General features: G+C 53.1%; 1 protein-coding gene and 1 non-coding gene across 2 annotated transcripts in view; both read left to right on the forward strand.

Moving 5' to 3' along the window:
* The window catches only part of SHB (SH2 domain containing adaptor protein B), a 150,424-nt gene that overhangs the window by 119,381 nt on the left and 16,933 nt on the right, over nt 1-14,110 (forward strand). The window contains exon 5 of the mRNA XM_054500236.2: nt 1,422-1,541. Within this exon, the coding sequence (XP_054356211.1) occupies nt 1,422-1,541 (120 nt within the window). The remainder of the gene's footprint in view (nt 1-1,421; nt 1,542-14,110) is intronic.
* Nucleotides 13,412-13,473, forward strand: LOC129044780 (U7 small nuclear RNA). The gene has a single exon (XR_008504777.1). It is a non-coding gene; the product is annotated as a U7 small nuclear RNA (small nuclear RNA).

Here is a 14,110-nt window from a genome sequence, read left to right on the forward strand (position 1 = left end):
GAGGATCACTTGAGCTCAGGAATTCGAGATTAGCCTGGGCAACATAGTAAGACCCTGTCTCTAGAAAAGATTTTAAAATAGCCAGGCGTGGTGGCATGCACCTGTAGTCCCAGCTACTCTGGAGGCTGGGGCGGGGAGAGGGGATTGCTTGAGCCCTGGAGTTTGAGGCAGCAGTGAGCTATGATCACGCCATGGCACTCCAGCCTGGGTGACAGGATGAGACCCTGTCTCAAAAAAAAAAAAAAAAAGAAAAGAAAAGCATTGCTTCCATTTCCTCCTCTGATGGGAGATGGGGGATGAGTTGGGCCCTCTGCACGGCACTCCTCCCCTCAGATTCTGCCGCCTGCCCTCCTCTGACATGCATGGTGTCTGGGAGCAGTAATGCTGGGATTCCCACATGCCCAAGCGGTGCTAGAGCCATCTGGCGGGAGCATGGACAGCTACCTCACTGCCCACCATCCATGTCTGCACACATCCCTGAGTCAGAGCGTGGCCCTCCCATCAGCTTCCTCTGATGGTTTCCATGTTGCTCAAACAGAGAAAAGCCCCTGCCGCAGCCCCATTTCGGGACCTCTTGCCCACCCCTTCCCCTTGCTGCCTCTGTCTGTCCATGCTGGCCCCTAGCGTTTCCAGAACACTCTAGGCAGCCTTCTGCCTTGGCCTTCGCTGCTGATTTGTCTACCAAGAAAGCGCCTCTCTGGCTTCCTTCCTTGCCTCCTGCAGGTCTGCACTGAAATGTCACTTTTTTTCTTTCTTCTTTTTTTTTTTTTTTTTTTTTGAGATGGAGTCTCGCTCTGTCTTCCAGGCTGGAGTGCAGTGGCGCGATCTCAACTCACTGCAACCTCCGCCTCCCAGGTTCAAGCGATTCTCCAGCCTCAGCCTCCTGAGTAGCTGGGATTACAGGTGCCCACCACCATGCCCAGCTAATTTTTGTATTTTTAATAGAGATGGGGTTTCGCCATGTTGGCCAGGCTGGTTTTGAACTCCTGACCTCAGGTGATCCACCTGCCTCAGCCTCCCAAAGTGCTGGGATTACAGGCGTGAGCTACCGCACCTTGAGAAGGCTTCCGTGGCCACCCTGCCTGAAATAGTCCCTCACCAGCCCCCAGCCGCATGAGCCTATGCTACTTCATCTCCATGGTGCCTGTCCTCACACTGTGTGCTCTGTGATGACTTGAGTGTGTGTGGCCCAACTGCCTGCACCAGAGCATAAGCTTCCTGTGAAAAGAGACTGGGTTTTGTTCACTGTGCTCTCTCCAGGACCCGGCAGCAGCAGGCGGACAGTGGGTACCCATGGAATGAACCAGTGCATGCCTGCTTGTATAGGGAGGCTCTCTGCAGGTGCTGAGCCTCCCAAGGCAGGTCAGGGCCATGGGAATCCTATCACGCTGGGCTCTGACTGCTCTCTGCCCTCTCCACAGATGGTATCACGGAGCCATCAGCAGAGGAGACGCCGAGAACCTGCTGCGACTCTGCAAGGAGTGTAGCTACCTTGTCCGGAACAGCCAGACCAGCAAGCATGACTACTCCCTCTCCCTGAGGTGAGTGCTGCCTCGAGCACCTCCAGCCCTCCTCGGCAGCCTCTGCGAGCGTGGCCGGCCACCGTGTCTGTGGTGGAAAGACCCGCCAATGTCCCCTGGGAAACTTGCCAGCACACGTTATTTCAAACCTGGGTTTTTCAGTTTGATCCTATTCTCCTGGGATAGAGGAGTTTTTGTGTTTGCTGTTACTGCCCTCCCAGTAGACGAGGGGCCTTTTCCTAGGATTTTATATTAACTGTCTGAGAATAGCTTTCACATCTGCTGTGAGTTGGGATGGTACGAAGCTCCTAGCATGCCTCATCCCGCTCTCAAAGCCCATGACAGTTCTTTGATTTTTTTGAGGAACATATCGTCCCCAATTTGCAGATGAGTAAACAGGCTCACGGAGTGGGGTGTGGCTGGCCCAAGTGGCTGGGCCAGGACTTGTGACCAGCCTGTGACTCTCTGCCACTGTGAGCATGACCCTTTCCTAGCTCTCTGGCTTGCAGTTTGGGTGGGCCTGAGTTTGGGTGTTGCACAAAGTCTAGGAGGAGCGCTGGGAAGAGCTGGTGTTACTGCCTGTCACAGCTTTAGAAACTCTCAGGTCTTTCTGACCCGTGAGGCATTTCTGTCAGGATGGGCAGGCCCAGAAATAAGAAAAGCGTGTTTTAGTTGGGTGCTATTGCTGGACGGGACGCAAAAGAATGCCGAAACCCATTTTACAGAAAAACTGAGGTCCAGAGAAAGGAGGGATTTGCCAAGGACACATAGAGAGCTGGTGACATAATTGGGGTGTAAACCCAGGCTCTTCAGCCAGCACAGACACCCAGAAGCAGTGAAGCCCTCTGCCTGGCATCCTCTCTGTCCCGCTTACCGCTGTTAGAGGCCACGGGAGGAAGAGCAGGGCTGCAGGGACACGGCTGTCAGGAGAGCCCACACACATGCCGGCCCTGTAGAGAGAGGCTTCAGTAAAATAAAGGAAGGTGAAACTGGCCTGTGTTCTCTGCTCACGACTGACCCCTCCCCCCACACCTTCTGGGCTTTGCCCTGAGAGGGACAGTGACAAACTGCCGAGTCAGGAGGGCAGCAGGCACGGGCAGAGGCAGGCAGGGCATGGCACACAGGCTCTGGGAGTCCACCTAGAGAAGAGAGAGCGTGTGGACACGGGGCGGGGACTGTGCATCTCTCAAGGACTGTCAGGGCAGAGGGAGCCGATGTGCAGACACGGGGCTTGTGGGCAGACAATACATAGACAGATTCCAGCTCTGCAAGAGGAAAAGTTTCCTAACAGCCAGAGCAGATCAAGAATTAGAGCTACCCAAGCTGCCTTAAGATAGTGAGCCTGTCATCACTAGGGGAATAAGACCAAAGGCTGGACCACTGCCTAACCAGAGAGGTTGCAGAGGGAACTTCTAGCCCAGTGGGTAGGGCACTCAAGACAAACAAGAAATAGGTACCTTGCTCTTCTCCAGGCTGCTGGCGCCTGCATAATTCGTTGTCTGCCATCAGACCTGATGGCTGAAAGAATTGGGTCGGTTATAGCAGCCGAGGAAAGTTCAATATGCTAAACTGCAACTGGGGCTGGGCAGAAGGTGGCCAAAGCCAGAGGAGCGGAATTGGACTGAGGAGAGGACAGCGGCAGGGGGGCCTGCACACCACCAGGCATGCTGATGGGGCCGTCAAGGTGAATGGCGCTCTTCTGGGCTGTGAGAGGTAAAGGAAGCAGGTGGCATCAGCAACAGGACTCAGTGTCACCAGCCTTCCCTGCATACTGGGCTTCCTCAGTGCGCCAGGGACTCTCTGGGGCACTGGTCATTTGGGGTTATCACTCTGTCTCCCTCCGCATCTGTCTCTGAGTTCCTCAGTGAACCTCATTACTCCTGGAATCCCTGTGGCTGGGGGCCTGGCCTGGAGGGGCCTCCATGAAAGGATCAGGGAGGACAAGACAGAGCACTCCATGCCAAGCCGGGCCATTCATCCTAGAGGGTCAGAGCCCCATCAGCTGCTCTAGCTTCCTGTTCATCCAGGCAGAGGTGGGGAAGTGCTGAGCCCTTGAACTGAGGGCCTGCCTGGCTGGCACTGGGGCCCTGTGGTGACTCCAGTGCAGACCTGCCTTCGAGGGAACAGCAGCCTATTGAGTACCCAGGATGTGCCAGGGCTGAGGTCCCAACCAGGGAGCACACAAGGAACCTAGACCCAGTGGCAGAAGTAATAGCACCAGCTGTCTCCTGCAGAATACGTTTCTCAATCCCGTATGCAGTGTACCCTCAGTTATAAAAGCAGGCCCAGATGCCAGCTCACAGTGGGGCTCAGAGGGCCAGGAGCGTAATTTCCCCTCCTCGCTGGGGTGTGCCATTCCCTAGAGGGTAGGACCACCCTCGACGACACGTTGATTCTGCCCTCACAGCGTAGACATGTAGTCCCAAGGGCCCGGCTGTGTTTGGTGGGGAAGGCAGGGGACGGGCCTCATGCCTGGCCTGCACTCACTGGCCTTGTGGCCTTGGCCAGTCACGCCATAGGGGCCTCAGTGTCCTCATCTGTGCACTGCGTATGGCAATGAGCTGCTGACAGACAGTGTTCCCAGCCCAGACAGTGCTGTGTCAGTGTTATCTAGTGTGATTCCCATAACCCTGCCCCTGTTTCCTGGGATCAGCCCTTCAGTTTGATTGAAGTCCATTTTTAAGAGCCACAGGAAGGACCCATTGTCCAGAATTCTGGATAGGAGTCCTGTCCTGCCACTTGCTGCTCCCTGTGTGACCAAGTTTCTTCGCCTACATCTGTCCAGTTGGGAGCTGGGCTTTAATGGGCTCTAAGGCCACCTCCACCAATGACATCAGGGGTTCTCTAACTCTCCCCATGTCCCCATCTGTGGGCTGGACCACCTGCACCTCCCAGGTGTGGGGAGGAGGTGGAGGGAGACTGGGAAGGCAGCCCGGGAAGGCAGCCCAGCAGCCTCTACCATCAGACTCTGTGTTTGCCTTCCTGCACCCATCCCATGGACCTCATTATCAGGAACTGTCATTTGGGTGACCCATCCGAGCCCAGAGGAGCTGGAGGTGAGGTCTAGTTTTGCATGCAGATCTAGAGGCATTAGATCACCACCTCCAAAGGCTGGGGTTGTTCTCACCTGCCCAGCTTTCCCCTGAAGAATGCCAGAATTGGGGAGGTGGGCTGGGCTAGGCATCCTATGGCTGAGCCAGGCAGCCCACTCAGGGGAGATGAACTTGTTTCCCAGAGGAGCCCCAGCTCCCGATGACCAGTCCAGCTGCTGGTTGGGGAGCAACGCCCTGGAATGAATCACCTCAACCGCAAGGGGAACCGTCCTGGTACTGCATGTCCTGGCTGCCTGGAGCAAGCACCATCTTTGCCAGCCACCAAGTGAGGGGCCTGATCTCTCAAATACTCACGGCCTGCCTGGCAGGGGTGGGTGGGGAATGGCATTCTTGACACTGTCAGGAGCTTGGTGCAAATTGACATTGGAATTCCAGCTATGCTTGTTATCCACCTCTGGCCATTTTCATGTGAGTTTGTCCTGCCCTGAGGGTGTTCTAGGGTGAAGAAAGGATCTGGGGGAGTTCAGCCTCAGAGGACACCCTGTGCACCCTTCCCTCAGCAGATATTTTTCAGAGCCCTCTGTACCAGCCACTGGGCTGGGCATCAGAGAGAGTCCAGAGGTGAGAACAGTCAGGCCCAGCCTCCAGGGGCTCAGCCTGGCCAGGCCAGCCTGTGTCTTGTTGTACACAGGTCTGCACAAGGGGTCTTGGGAGCCCAGAGCTGGCGTGTGGGTGGGCAGTCCCTGCCACAGAGAGTCAGGAGAAGCTGCAGGGAGAAGGCTGCACCTGAACCTTCAAGAGAAGGCAGGTGTTCCCCAGACAGGGACAGCTAGCAGGGAAGCTCAAGTAGAGGGGACAGCCCAGGCAGAGCCATGGAGGTGCAGGAGAGCCTTGGCGGGTCTCGGGGGCTCCCAGAAGAGTTGAGATGCAGTTCTCAGTGATGGGGCCACTGACGTGCAGGTTGCACTCACCAGGGTCCTTCTGCGAGGCATTTTCTTCCTCATCTTAGGCTGGGGGAAGCTGAATGCCTGCCAGGGTCCACAGCAGAGCCAAGACTGGAGTGGAGGCCATGGGTCCCAGCCATGTCCTCCCATCTCCTCCCCGGCATTCCTTACACTCAGTCGAAAGGTCTTCTGACGTCAAACCTAGAAGTGCTTGAGACCCATTTACTCCAGTCCCTTTGCTTCATGGGTGGGGAAACTGACACCCAGAAGGGATTTAGGGTTGGTGTAAGGCTGCCCGGCTGGCAGCTGATCACTGACCACAGAGATGGTGACAGCTTCCCACTGTGGTGACCAGACAGGTCCCTGGATCAGCCCAAGCTGCCACCTGTCTGCATCCCACCCCCCAGCTTTCTGCACTTGCAGTGACCCACAGTGGCGCCTGCACACCTCATCACATCTCAGAGCCCCCTCCATGGCAGGGGCCCCCACCTGTGAATCGTCTTTGGCGATTCTGCCTGATTGCTCTTGAACACTTTCCTTATCCCCTCCTGCCTGCAGAACTCTCTCCCTTGGCTGCCCGCCAGCTCATTGACCTGGCACCCACCACTGGCCCCTGGATACTCTCACTCCAGCCTCAGGGAGCAAAGGGTTGAGCTGAGAAATTGGCAAGAAAATGTCAAACTCTTAACACAGTTTCCTGTCTCTGGAAAGGCTGGCAGTGGAGGAAAGGGATGAAAAGCCTTGAAAAAAATCTCATTAGAAGGCTCTTCAGGCACTTTGGCCTGTGAATGAGTCTTCGCAAGTTCTGGTTTGGTGAGTTTTTGCAAAGGAATGTGGACAAGATGAGGGAAGGACTTCAAAGACTGGGGGACTTCTAGCTGGGGGCAGACAGCAGGGAGGCGGGGTGAGTGCTGTGGCCTCCACTTCTGCTGGGCAGGCTCTGCCCTCATGGAGCAGGGATCCTGTGTGACCCATGGGAAGGGGCACTGAGTGGCACCTCTGAGGCCTCTGCAGTCAGCAGCTTTGACAAGGACCCAGCCCCTGCTTGGATGAGGTGGTGAGAGTCCCAAAGCCAGTGGAGGTAATGGCTACATAGAGTCCTTACGGAGGGACCTTTGGCTTTCTAATCCCCGAAGGCAAATTGCTCGGCATCTTGCAAACGTGACCTAAGGAGACACCTCTGGGGTCTGGCCTGTTTCCATCATGCTGTGGCACTTGGTTGTTCACAGCCTCTCCAGCCCAGCCCGTGAGCTCTGCCCCGTCCAGTGTCAGTTACTGAATGACCTGTAGCTCTGCAGGAGCTCACAGCCTGACAAGGAAAGGAAGACACTTACACCTGTAACTCACGGAGAATGTGTTCAGGGCTGCCCGAAGTAGAAAGTACTCTGTCTGTGAAAGTTTCCAGGCTATGAAAGAGGGAAGGAACCAGGAAGGGGAATGTGAAGGATTAGCAGGTCTTGGACCCACGGATGGGGGAGAAAAGGCAGGCTGCAGAGAGAATGGGCCCAGAGACAGGGCAGGGCGGAGCTTGCATAAGAACAAAAAATGACACATTCATCTGAGCCCAAGAGAGTTGTAGCCCTGATCACCAGGTGGAGAGGTCGGGGCTTTACCTGTGAGGCAGCAGGGAGTCCTCAAGGTTTGAAGCAGGATGCAGTGCTATTGTCAGGGCTGTATTCTAGAACCATGAGTGAACTAGGGGGCCCATGAGTACTGACGAGGAGGGACGCAGCTTCTGCCTCCCCATCCGCCCAATGATCCCCCCCTTCCCCGCCATGTCCCTACACATGCCACGTGAACTGGCACAGACCAAGAGCTGGGGAGGGGCCTGATGTAGGAGTCCAGAAGGCGAACAGCATGTGGGCAGGCATCCCAGGAGACCGAGGCAGCCCTTTTCAAGATGGAGAGGGACAACATAGGCTCTGCAGTCAGATACCTGAATCCAAGTCCTGCTTCCGTCTCTTTCCCGCACCTGATGCTAGGCAAGGTACTGTACCTTCCTGAGCATCACGGGATGCTTGCCTCAGCAAGAAGTAAGGCTTGGCAGATAAGCCCTACACATAGATGGTGCTCAGTGTATACCAGTCTTTGCTTCTCCCAGCTTTTCCAGAGCCTTCAGAAATCACCACGGAAGCAGCAGAGTGGACAGAGCCCTGGGTGAGTCCAGGCTGTCCCTGCTGCACTAGATGACTTGGGCAGGTATCTCGCAGGTATCTTCTCCACTTGCATCGATAAAATGAGGGTCTGGGGTCTGATTAATAAACTTGTTTCCAGTTTAAGGGTTCCATGACTAGACCACTTTCCTCTCAGTCCAAGGATGGCAGGAAGGTCCCATCTCCTCCAAGGAGGGGAGGAGGAGCAGGACATTATCAAGAACTTGCCTCCTGTCCTTCAGATTGCTTGATGACATCGATGTGTATCCGGCTTAGAGCAGCCGGGTTTGTGTTGACTGCTGGGTACTCAGTCTTCAGCCGGCAAATACCTCCTGTAGCTCCGGAGGAGGTTGGATGGGTGTAACAGGGCCAAGAAGAGCTGAGGGGCACTGGGGGTGCATGGCAGTTAGGGTTGTTTTTCTTTTGTCTGTCCCTTCATTGATTAATATAGCAAAGGAGAGAGTTTTCAAACCGTAGGCATGTCTGGGTCCAGGCAGGCAAGTGATTAATCTTAGTTTGTTGCTGCTGACAGCTAGGAGCAAGAAATAATAAAGGTTTGGGGGCGGGTGGGAGTGGGGATATGAGGAAAGGCTGCTCTCCCCTCATCTATCAGCAGGGAGCAAGTCTCCACTTCCTTCTGCTGTCTAAGCATCGCCTTGTTGGGTTAACATCTGAGACTCCAGACACCTAACTCCGTGGTGATTGCTTGCTCCCATGTGTGAGCCACCAGGACGGTCCCTGCAAGGCCACAGTGGGACCTCCCTGGCCATTGTTGAGTTCCCCGCACAGCCCCAGCATACCTGAATACCTGACAGTGGACTTAGTCGGTCACTGTATTCCCCAGCCAGGCCCCTGCAGGGATGATGAAGCCTTTTAAGAGCAAACTTCAGGGAAGGCAGGTGTGTGCAGCTTGGGTACAGTACTGCTCGCCTCGGGACCCCCACACTGCTCAGCTGTGGTTGCAGGGGCCCTGAGCTCCTGGCCATGTGCCCCATGACCCCCCCCAACAGAGGGAGCTCTGCACAGCGGTGAAGACAATGGCCCTGGATCTTGGCTTAGGCTCTTGAAACCCAGCTCCGCCACATACTAACAGCGTAGTGTTGGGCAAAGGGACTGAACATCTCTGAGCCTTGGTTTTCTCATCTATAAAATGGGTTTCACAGGTGTATTAATGAAGAGACAATATATGTGAAGTGCTTAGCGTATGCCCCAGCATATAATGAGTGCTCTATCAGTGGCAGCTCAAATATCTTTATTATGGACCTCAGAGAGCCACAGGTTGTTGGGGAAAGAGCTCGGTGTGGCCCAGTGCATTGCAAATTGTCTGGGTTCAACCTGGAAGTCTCCATCTGTGCCCACATCCACTGTCCTTTATGATGATGGGTTCTAGATTTTATTGGCTACAGCTGGAAAGAATGCTAGAGAATCTCACAGAGCTGGAGTCCAATCCGGGCTCCCCTCTTCCTGGATAACCTGTCTTGAACCTCTCACCTCTCTTGCACTCTGTACATTGTGCTTTGGTGTGACCTTGGATGAATGAGTGAACTTTTCTGACCTCCTAGTTGCTCATCAGGAGCTGGAGATAATGACCACTCAACAGGTATCCTTTTTCATCACCATGCTGCTGCCCCTCCAGCTCTCCTGCTCATCTTCCGAACTTGTGGTCTGGCCTCCTCATCTCATAGGGAAGCATGTTGGCAGCCAGTCAAGGTAGCAGCTCCAGGAGTACCCTGAGCAGAAATCTTGGGGTTTAGGGAACAGAAGGAGACTTTTTTGATTTTCTGGTCCAATATCTTGAACAAGTGGAGATACTGAGGCCCAGAAAGAGGAAGAAGCTTGCCTGCCTCTGGCTTTCCCAGCAGGCCCTGTTTGCTAGCAGCGTTTGAGCCAGCCTGAGTCAGGGCAGCAGGGGTGGGTGGTGGGGGAAGAGGGGGTCTGTCTCTTTGCTCTTATCACATGGAGGATTTCATGTCCTTTCAGGGCTGATGGAGGAAAAATGAACTTTCTGCTCAATTAGCGTGCTTCTGTTTTCTCATTCTAAAAGGTTTAAAAGAAATGCCACAATTAGAAGCCGCTGCTGTAGGCAAAACAGACTCCTCAAACGCTTTTTGCAGAGGACTAAATGAGAACAGTGAACTTTAGAATGTGCAGATGCCTTGCAGGATAAGAGAGGGCACCATTGAGAGGACACTGTGAGGAATATTAGATGACATTTCCCTTTATTCAGAATTACTGAGAAAATGTGCCCTGCTGGTGGTAAAACATTGCCAAGGATGCCACCCTCAACATTAGACTGGCACCTCTCCTGGACTCCGAGCCTGGTGCTTTGGTGATTCTGGTGCAGTGGGGGTGGAGAGTGTAGGAACAGCCCTGGGCCTATGCCCAGGAGACCTGGGTTCAAATCCTAGCTCTGCCTCTGACAAGTTACGGGATGCCAAACTAGTCACCATGATTTGCACCCTTCCTTTCTGAAGGGTTCAGACAGACCCTAGTTTGAGTTCTGCCTGTTCTCTGAGCCCTGTGTTTACTCTCTAGCGCAGCAAGTGTAAATCCTGCCCCGCCACCTGCTCTGGGCTGCTGTAACATATGAGTGAGGTGATACGGGTCAGCATGCCCAGCACAGGGCCTGATATTTGGGAATAGCCAGCTTTCACACTGTGATAGTATGTTCAAGAAGAGTAGCAACCATTGCCATCATTTTTACAGATAAAGAAACTGGTGTTCACATTACGTCACAGTTAATGAGTAAAGAGATGAGATTGCAACACAGCTCGAGGCCTCTTTCTACCTTGTGGGGTCTCTCGGAATAGAAACACCCCCATTCCTCTCTAGCAGGCACTGAGAAGCCCAGCCAATAGCCAACCAGGTCTCTGGACCTAAGCTGGATTTTCTGACAGGACCTGTGACCATGAGCCCTGTGCCCAGCATTTCTCAGACACCTTTCCCCAGGCAGTGGTGACATGGAGAAAGCCCAGAGACCTGAAACCGGAGGGGCTGGTTCTGAGCCAACAGTGTCAGCATCCATGACCCAAATGGAAGAGTCTAGTTTCTTCTCTGGGTCCAGCCCTCAAGCAGCTGTGAAGAAAGCGCAACTCATTGCTCCTACTTTACAGAAGAGGAAACAGAGGCTTAGGAACCTGTCTAAGGCCATGTTGTCAGGGAGGGGCAGAGGCTGAGCATGCCCAGCTCCTGGAGCACTGTTCTTACCTGACCCTTCTCAGCCATTTGCTCCAGCTAAGCTTAGAAATTCTCCATTTGCACTCAGGTGCTAGGCTGATGATGCTGAGACTATCTGGTAGCAAAGTAGGAGGCCAAGGCCAATTCAGAGGGGCCAGTGGCAGGCGGCCTACATACCTGATGAGAGAGAAGTTTAGGAAGCCCTATCTGGCCCTGGGTGTGTGATAGATCAGGAGTGAAGGACTACTAGGGCAGTGGGAGTAGAAAGGAGAGGTGTGTGGAGGTAGAATTGATGAGAGGGAGGAGGAGTGAGGAGTCAAGGACCACATCCAGATTTCGGAGCAGCTGGGTGGATAGTGGCGCTCCCGGCTGCAATGTAGACCTGGAAAAGACCCAGGAAAACAGACTCCCTGCAGCTCAGCTTCCCCCTTCCCACTGCTGCCCAAAACGCAGAGGCAAGAGGTGCCTGCACTCATTCTGCCTCACTCTGCCAGTTCACGGCCCAGTGCACCACCCCCCAACCTGGCAGTGCCAGACGTGCCCGTCAACAGGCTGGGGTTCCCTCCCTGGACTGCTGCGTCTCCCGTCTGAGCCAGGGATGCAGCAGTGCCCTTTGTTTTACCGGAGCTCCCTGGTCTTCTCCAGCATCTGAGCAGCCCCGATTACATTTCCAGCCGGTTTTTAATTGTCTCATATCAGCCTACATAAATCTGCCTGTGCGGCTCCGCCACCAGGGAACCATTCCAACTGCCCGTCCGTCTCCAGGAAACCTCTCGTGCCCTGGGACAGTTGCCTTCTGAGGCACTGGGTGGTCTCTCCAAATGAGAAAAACATTTCCTTCCAATCACATTTCTAACATCTTGTTAATTTGAATTATTTAACAATATTTTTGCAAAAGCCATCTGGGAATGAGTTGGTTGGCGACTTGGGAGAAGGCATACAGGGTGCTGCAGGGAAGGCCACAAGGACAGCTGCAGACGTCACATCTGCCATCAGTGAAAGGGTGGCTGCATGGAGAGGAAGGCTGTGATCAGGAGCCCGGGGATTACAGCCTGAATCCCACCATTCCTACCAGCCAGGAGGTCACCAGTGAGTCACTTCCCGTCTCAGCCTCTCAGCCCTGAGGCCCAGATTTGCAATGGCAGTGGAAGCTCTTGTAAACTCTGAGAGGCTGCACAGATGCAGGTAGGGTCGTTTGCAGAGCCTTTGTGCTGTAGGGGCTTATTTTACTGATAGCTTGGTAAGCGATGCAAAGGCCCCACAGGAAACATGATTGGCCCTTACCTGGAGGCATTTGGTGGGGCTTGAAGCAACTAACTTCACTTGGTAAAATCCCAGTGTTAAGACAGGGCCTGACTGTTCCCCAGACCTTTGGGGAGTCAGAGCCCAAAGGGAGTTGAATCATCCAGGTCAAGACCCTGGTGGGGTCAACTGAGGCACAGGAAGGCAAGAGGACCTTCCTGAGGTCCTGTGGAAGGCTGCTGGTAGAGCCCCCAGAAGTCCCAGCTCCCACCCCAGGATTATCACCCTTTGGAGCCCCGTAAGCACGGTATTTTCTTCTCTCATTTTCTCCACAGACATTGTCAGTACTTGAGACAGATTTATAAAATCAGATGTCAAATTTTATAGCCCTCGTCTTCACTCCCGCAGTTCAAATGCTAGGGCTATAAAATGAGGTTTTGTTGTGTGTGCGGCACACTCGCACGCACGCGCCCTTGCCCTCTGTTGGAGCAGAGGCCGTTCCATCCGCGGGTCTATGTCTTGCACCTGCTCTTCTCTAGAAAGCTCCCCTGTGAGCAGTCTCCATCCTCCTTCCAGCACGAGTGTTTTCTGCCACTTTTAATAATGCTTTGCTTTTTTTTTTTTTTCTTATCTTTTTAAAGATTATTTCACCCAAGAGGAATATCAGAAACAATTGGGTTTGGCAAAGCCAGCTTATTCCAAATGCTTTAATTAAAACCATTTTTTAATTTTAATTTTATTTTATTTTTGCCATTTCCTTTGGAAAATCCACACTCTGCTTTTGGCCTCAGGCAGCTTGGAGATCACCCTGCCAAGTTTTAAGCACAGGCTTTCAGGGTGGGGCTTATAGACAAGTCAGCAGCATGGCTTTCACCACTGAGCTCTTATTGTGCCCTGGGCTGTCAGCTGGGTGAGGAGACAAAGACATGTCAGCCTCTAAGCTCACAGTCCAGACAAGGAGATAGGACAGTAGGGAAGTACTGTGATGGACAGAGGTGTGGCAGAAGACAAAGCGAGGGAGGAAGAAAGTAGTCTGAGTAGGGGCATCTTGGAAGTCTTCCTGGAGGAGGAGCCAGTTAAGGAGGACTTCAGATGTTAAGATGTTTGAGAGGAGAAAACTGGGGAAGTTATGGGGAAGCAACAGCGAAGTACAAGGACATTTAGGTTGGAGATTAGAGGAAAGGCCCTATGCAGTGTCCTTCCTCCCTAAGGTCCCAACTTGGCTAGGGTGGCCAGCTGTTCAGTTTTCCTTTGGAAGTGACAGAGCCTCTCTCTGTTTTGTAAAATGTCACCCAGTTTTTGTTTTGAGGTTGAGGTGCATAAAATGTTACAGCTCTTCTAGAATTTGTCTAGCAGATTTTCCAGTTTTTACTAGAAACCCCCCAGGAAAAAATCTAGGTACATAAACCCTGGGACCTTGCTTTCTAAATTTGCCATCTAACATCTGATTTTGACCCTCAGGGTTGTAGTGTGAAATAATTTGTCATCTGCTAGGAACCTTTCTTGGCTGAGCGTTCCTTTGGGAATGTGTCTTTCGGTCTCAACACCCCAGAGGGCCTGGCACATGATAGGTACTCAGGAAACATTTGGAGATTATATTTGAGAGAAAAATAATCACAACATTCAAAATGAGCCATGATTGTAATAAAATCAGATTGCAAAGGTCATCCCAGTCGGTAGCCGTATATCACATGCATGTACACATGTGTGTGGGAAAAATACAGGAAGGCACTATGCCAAATTGTGATTAACCACTATCTGTGGTGATGAAATGGCAGGTTTTTATCTTCTTTTTATTTTGGATTTGTGTTTTCTGGATTTTCCACAGTGAATCTCTTTTATAATGGTGTTTGGTTTGGTTTGGTTTTGTTTTTTGAGACAAGAGTCCCGCTCTGTCGCCCGGGCTGGAGTGCAATGGCGCTATCTCGGCTCACTGCAACCTCTGCCTCCCAAGTTCAAGCAATTCTCCTGCCTCGGCCTCCAGAGTAGCTGGGATTACAGGTGTGCACCACCACGCCCAG

Source organism: Pongo pygmaeus, chromosome 13 (genome assembly GCF_028885625.2).
Source record: "Pongo pygmaeus isolate AG05252 chromosome 13, NHGRI_mPonPyg2-v2.0_pri, whole genome shotgun sequence".
In the NCBI taxonomy this organism is placed as follows: Eukaryota; Metazoa; Chordata; class Mammalia; order Primates; family Hominidae; genus Pongo; species Pongo pygmaeus.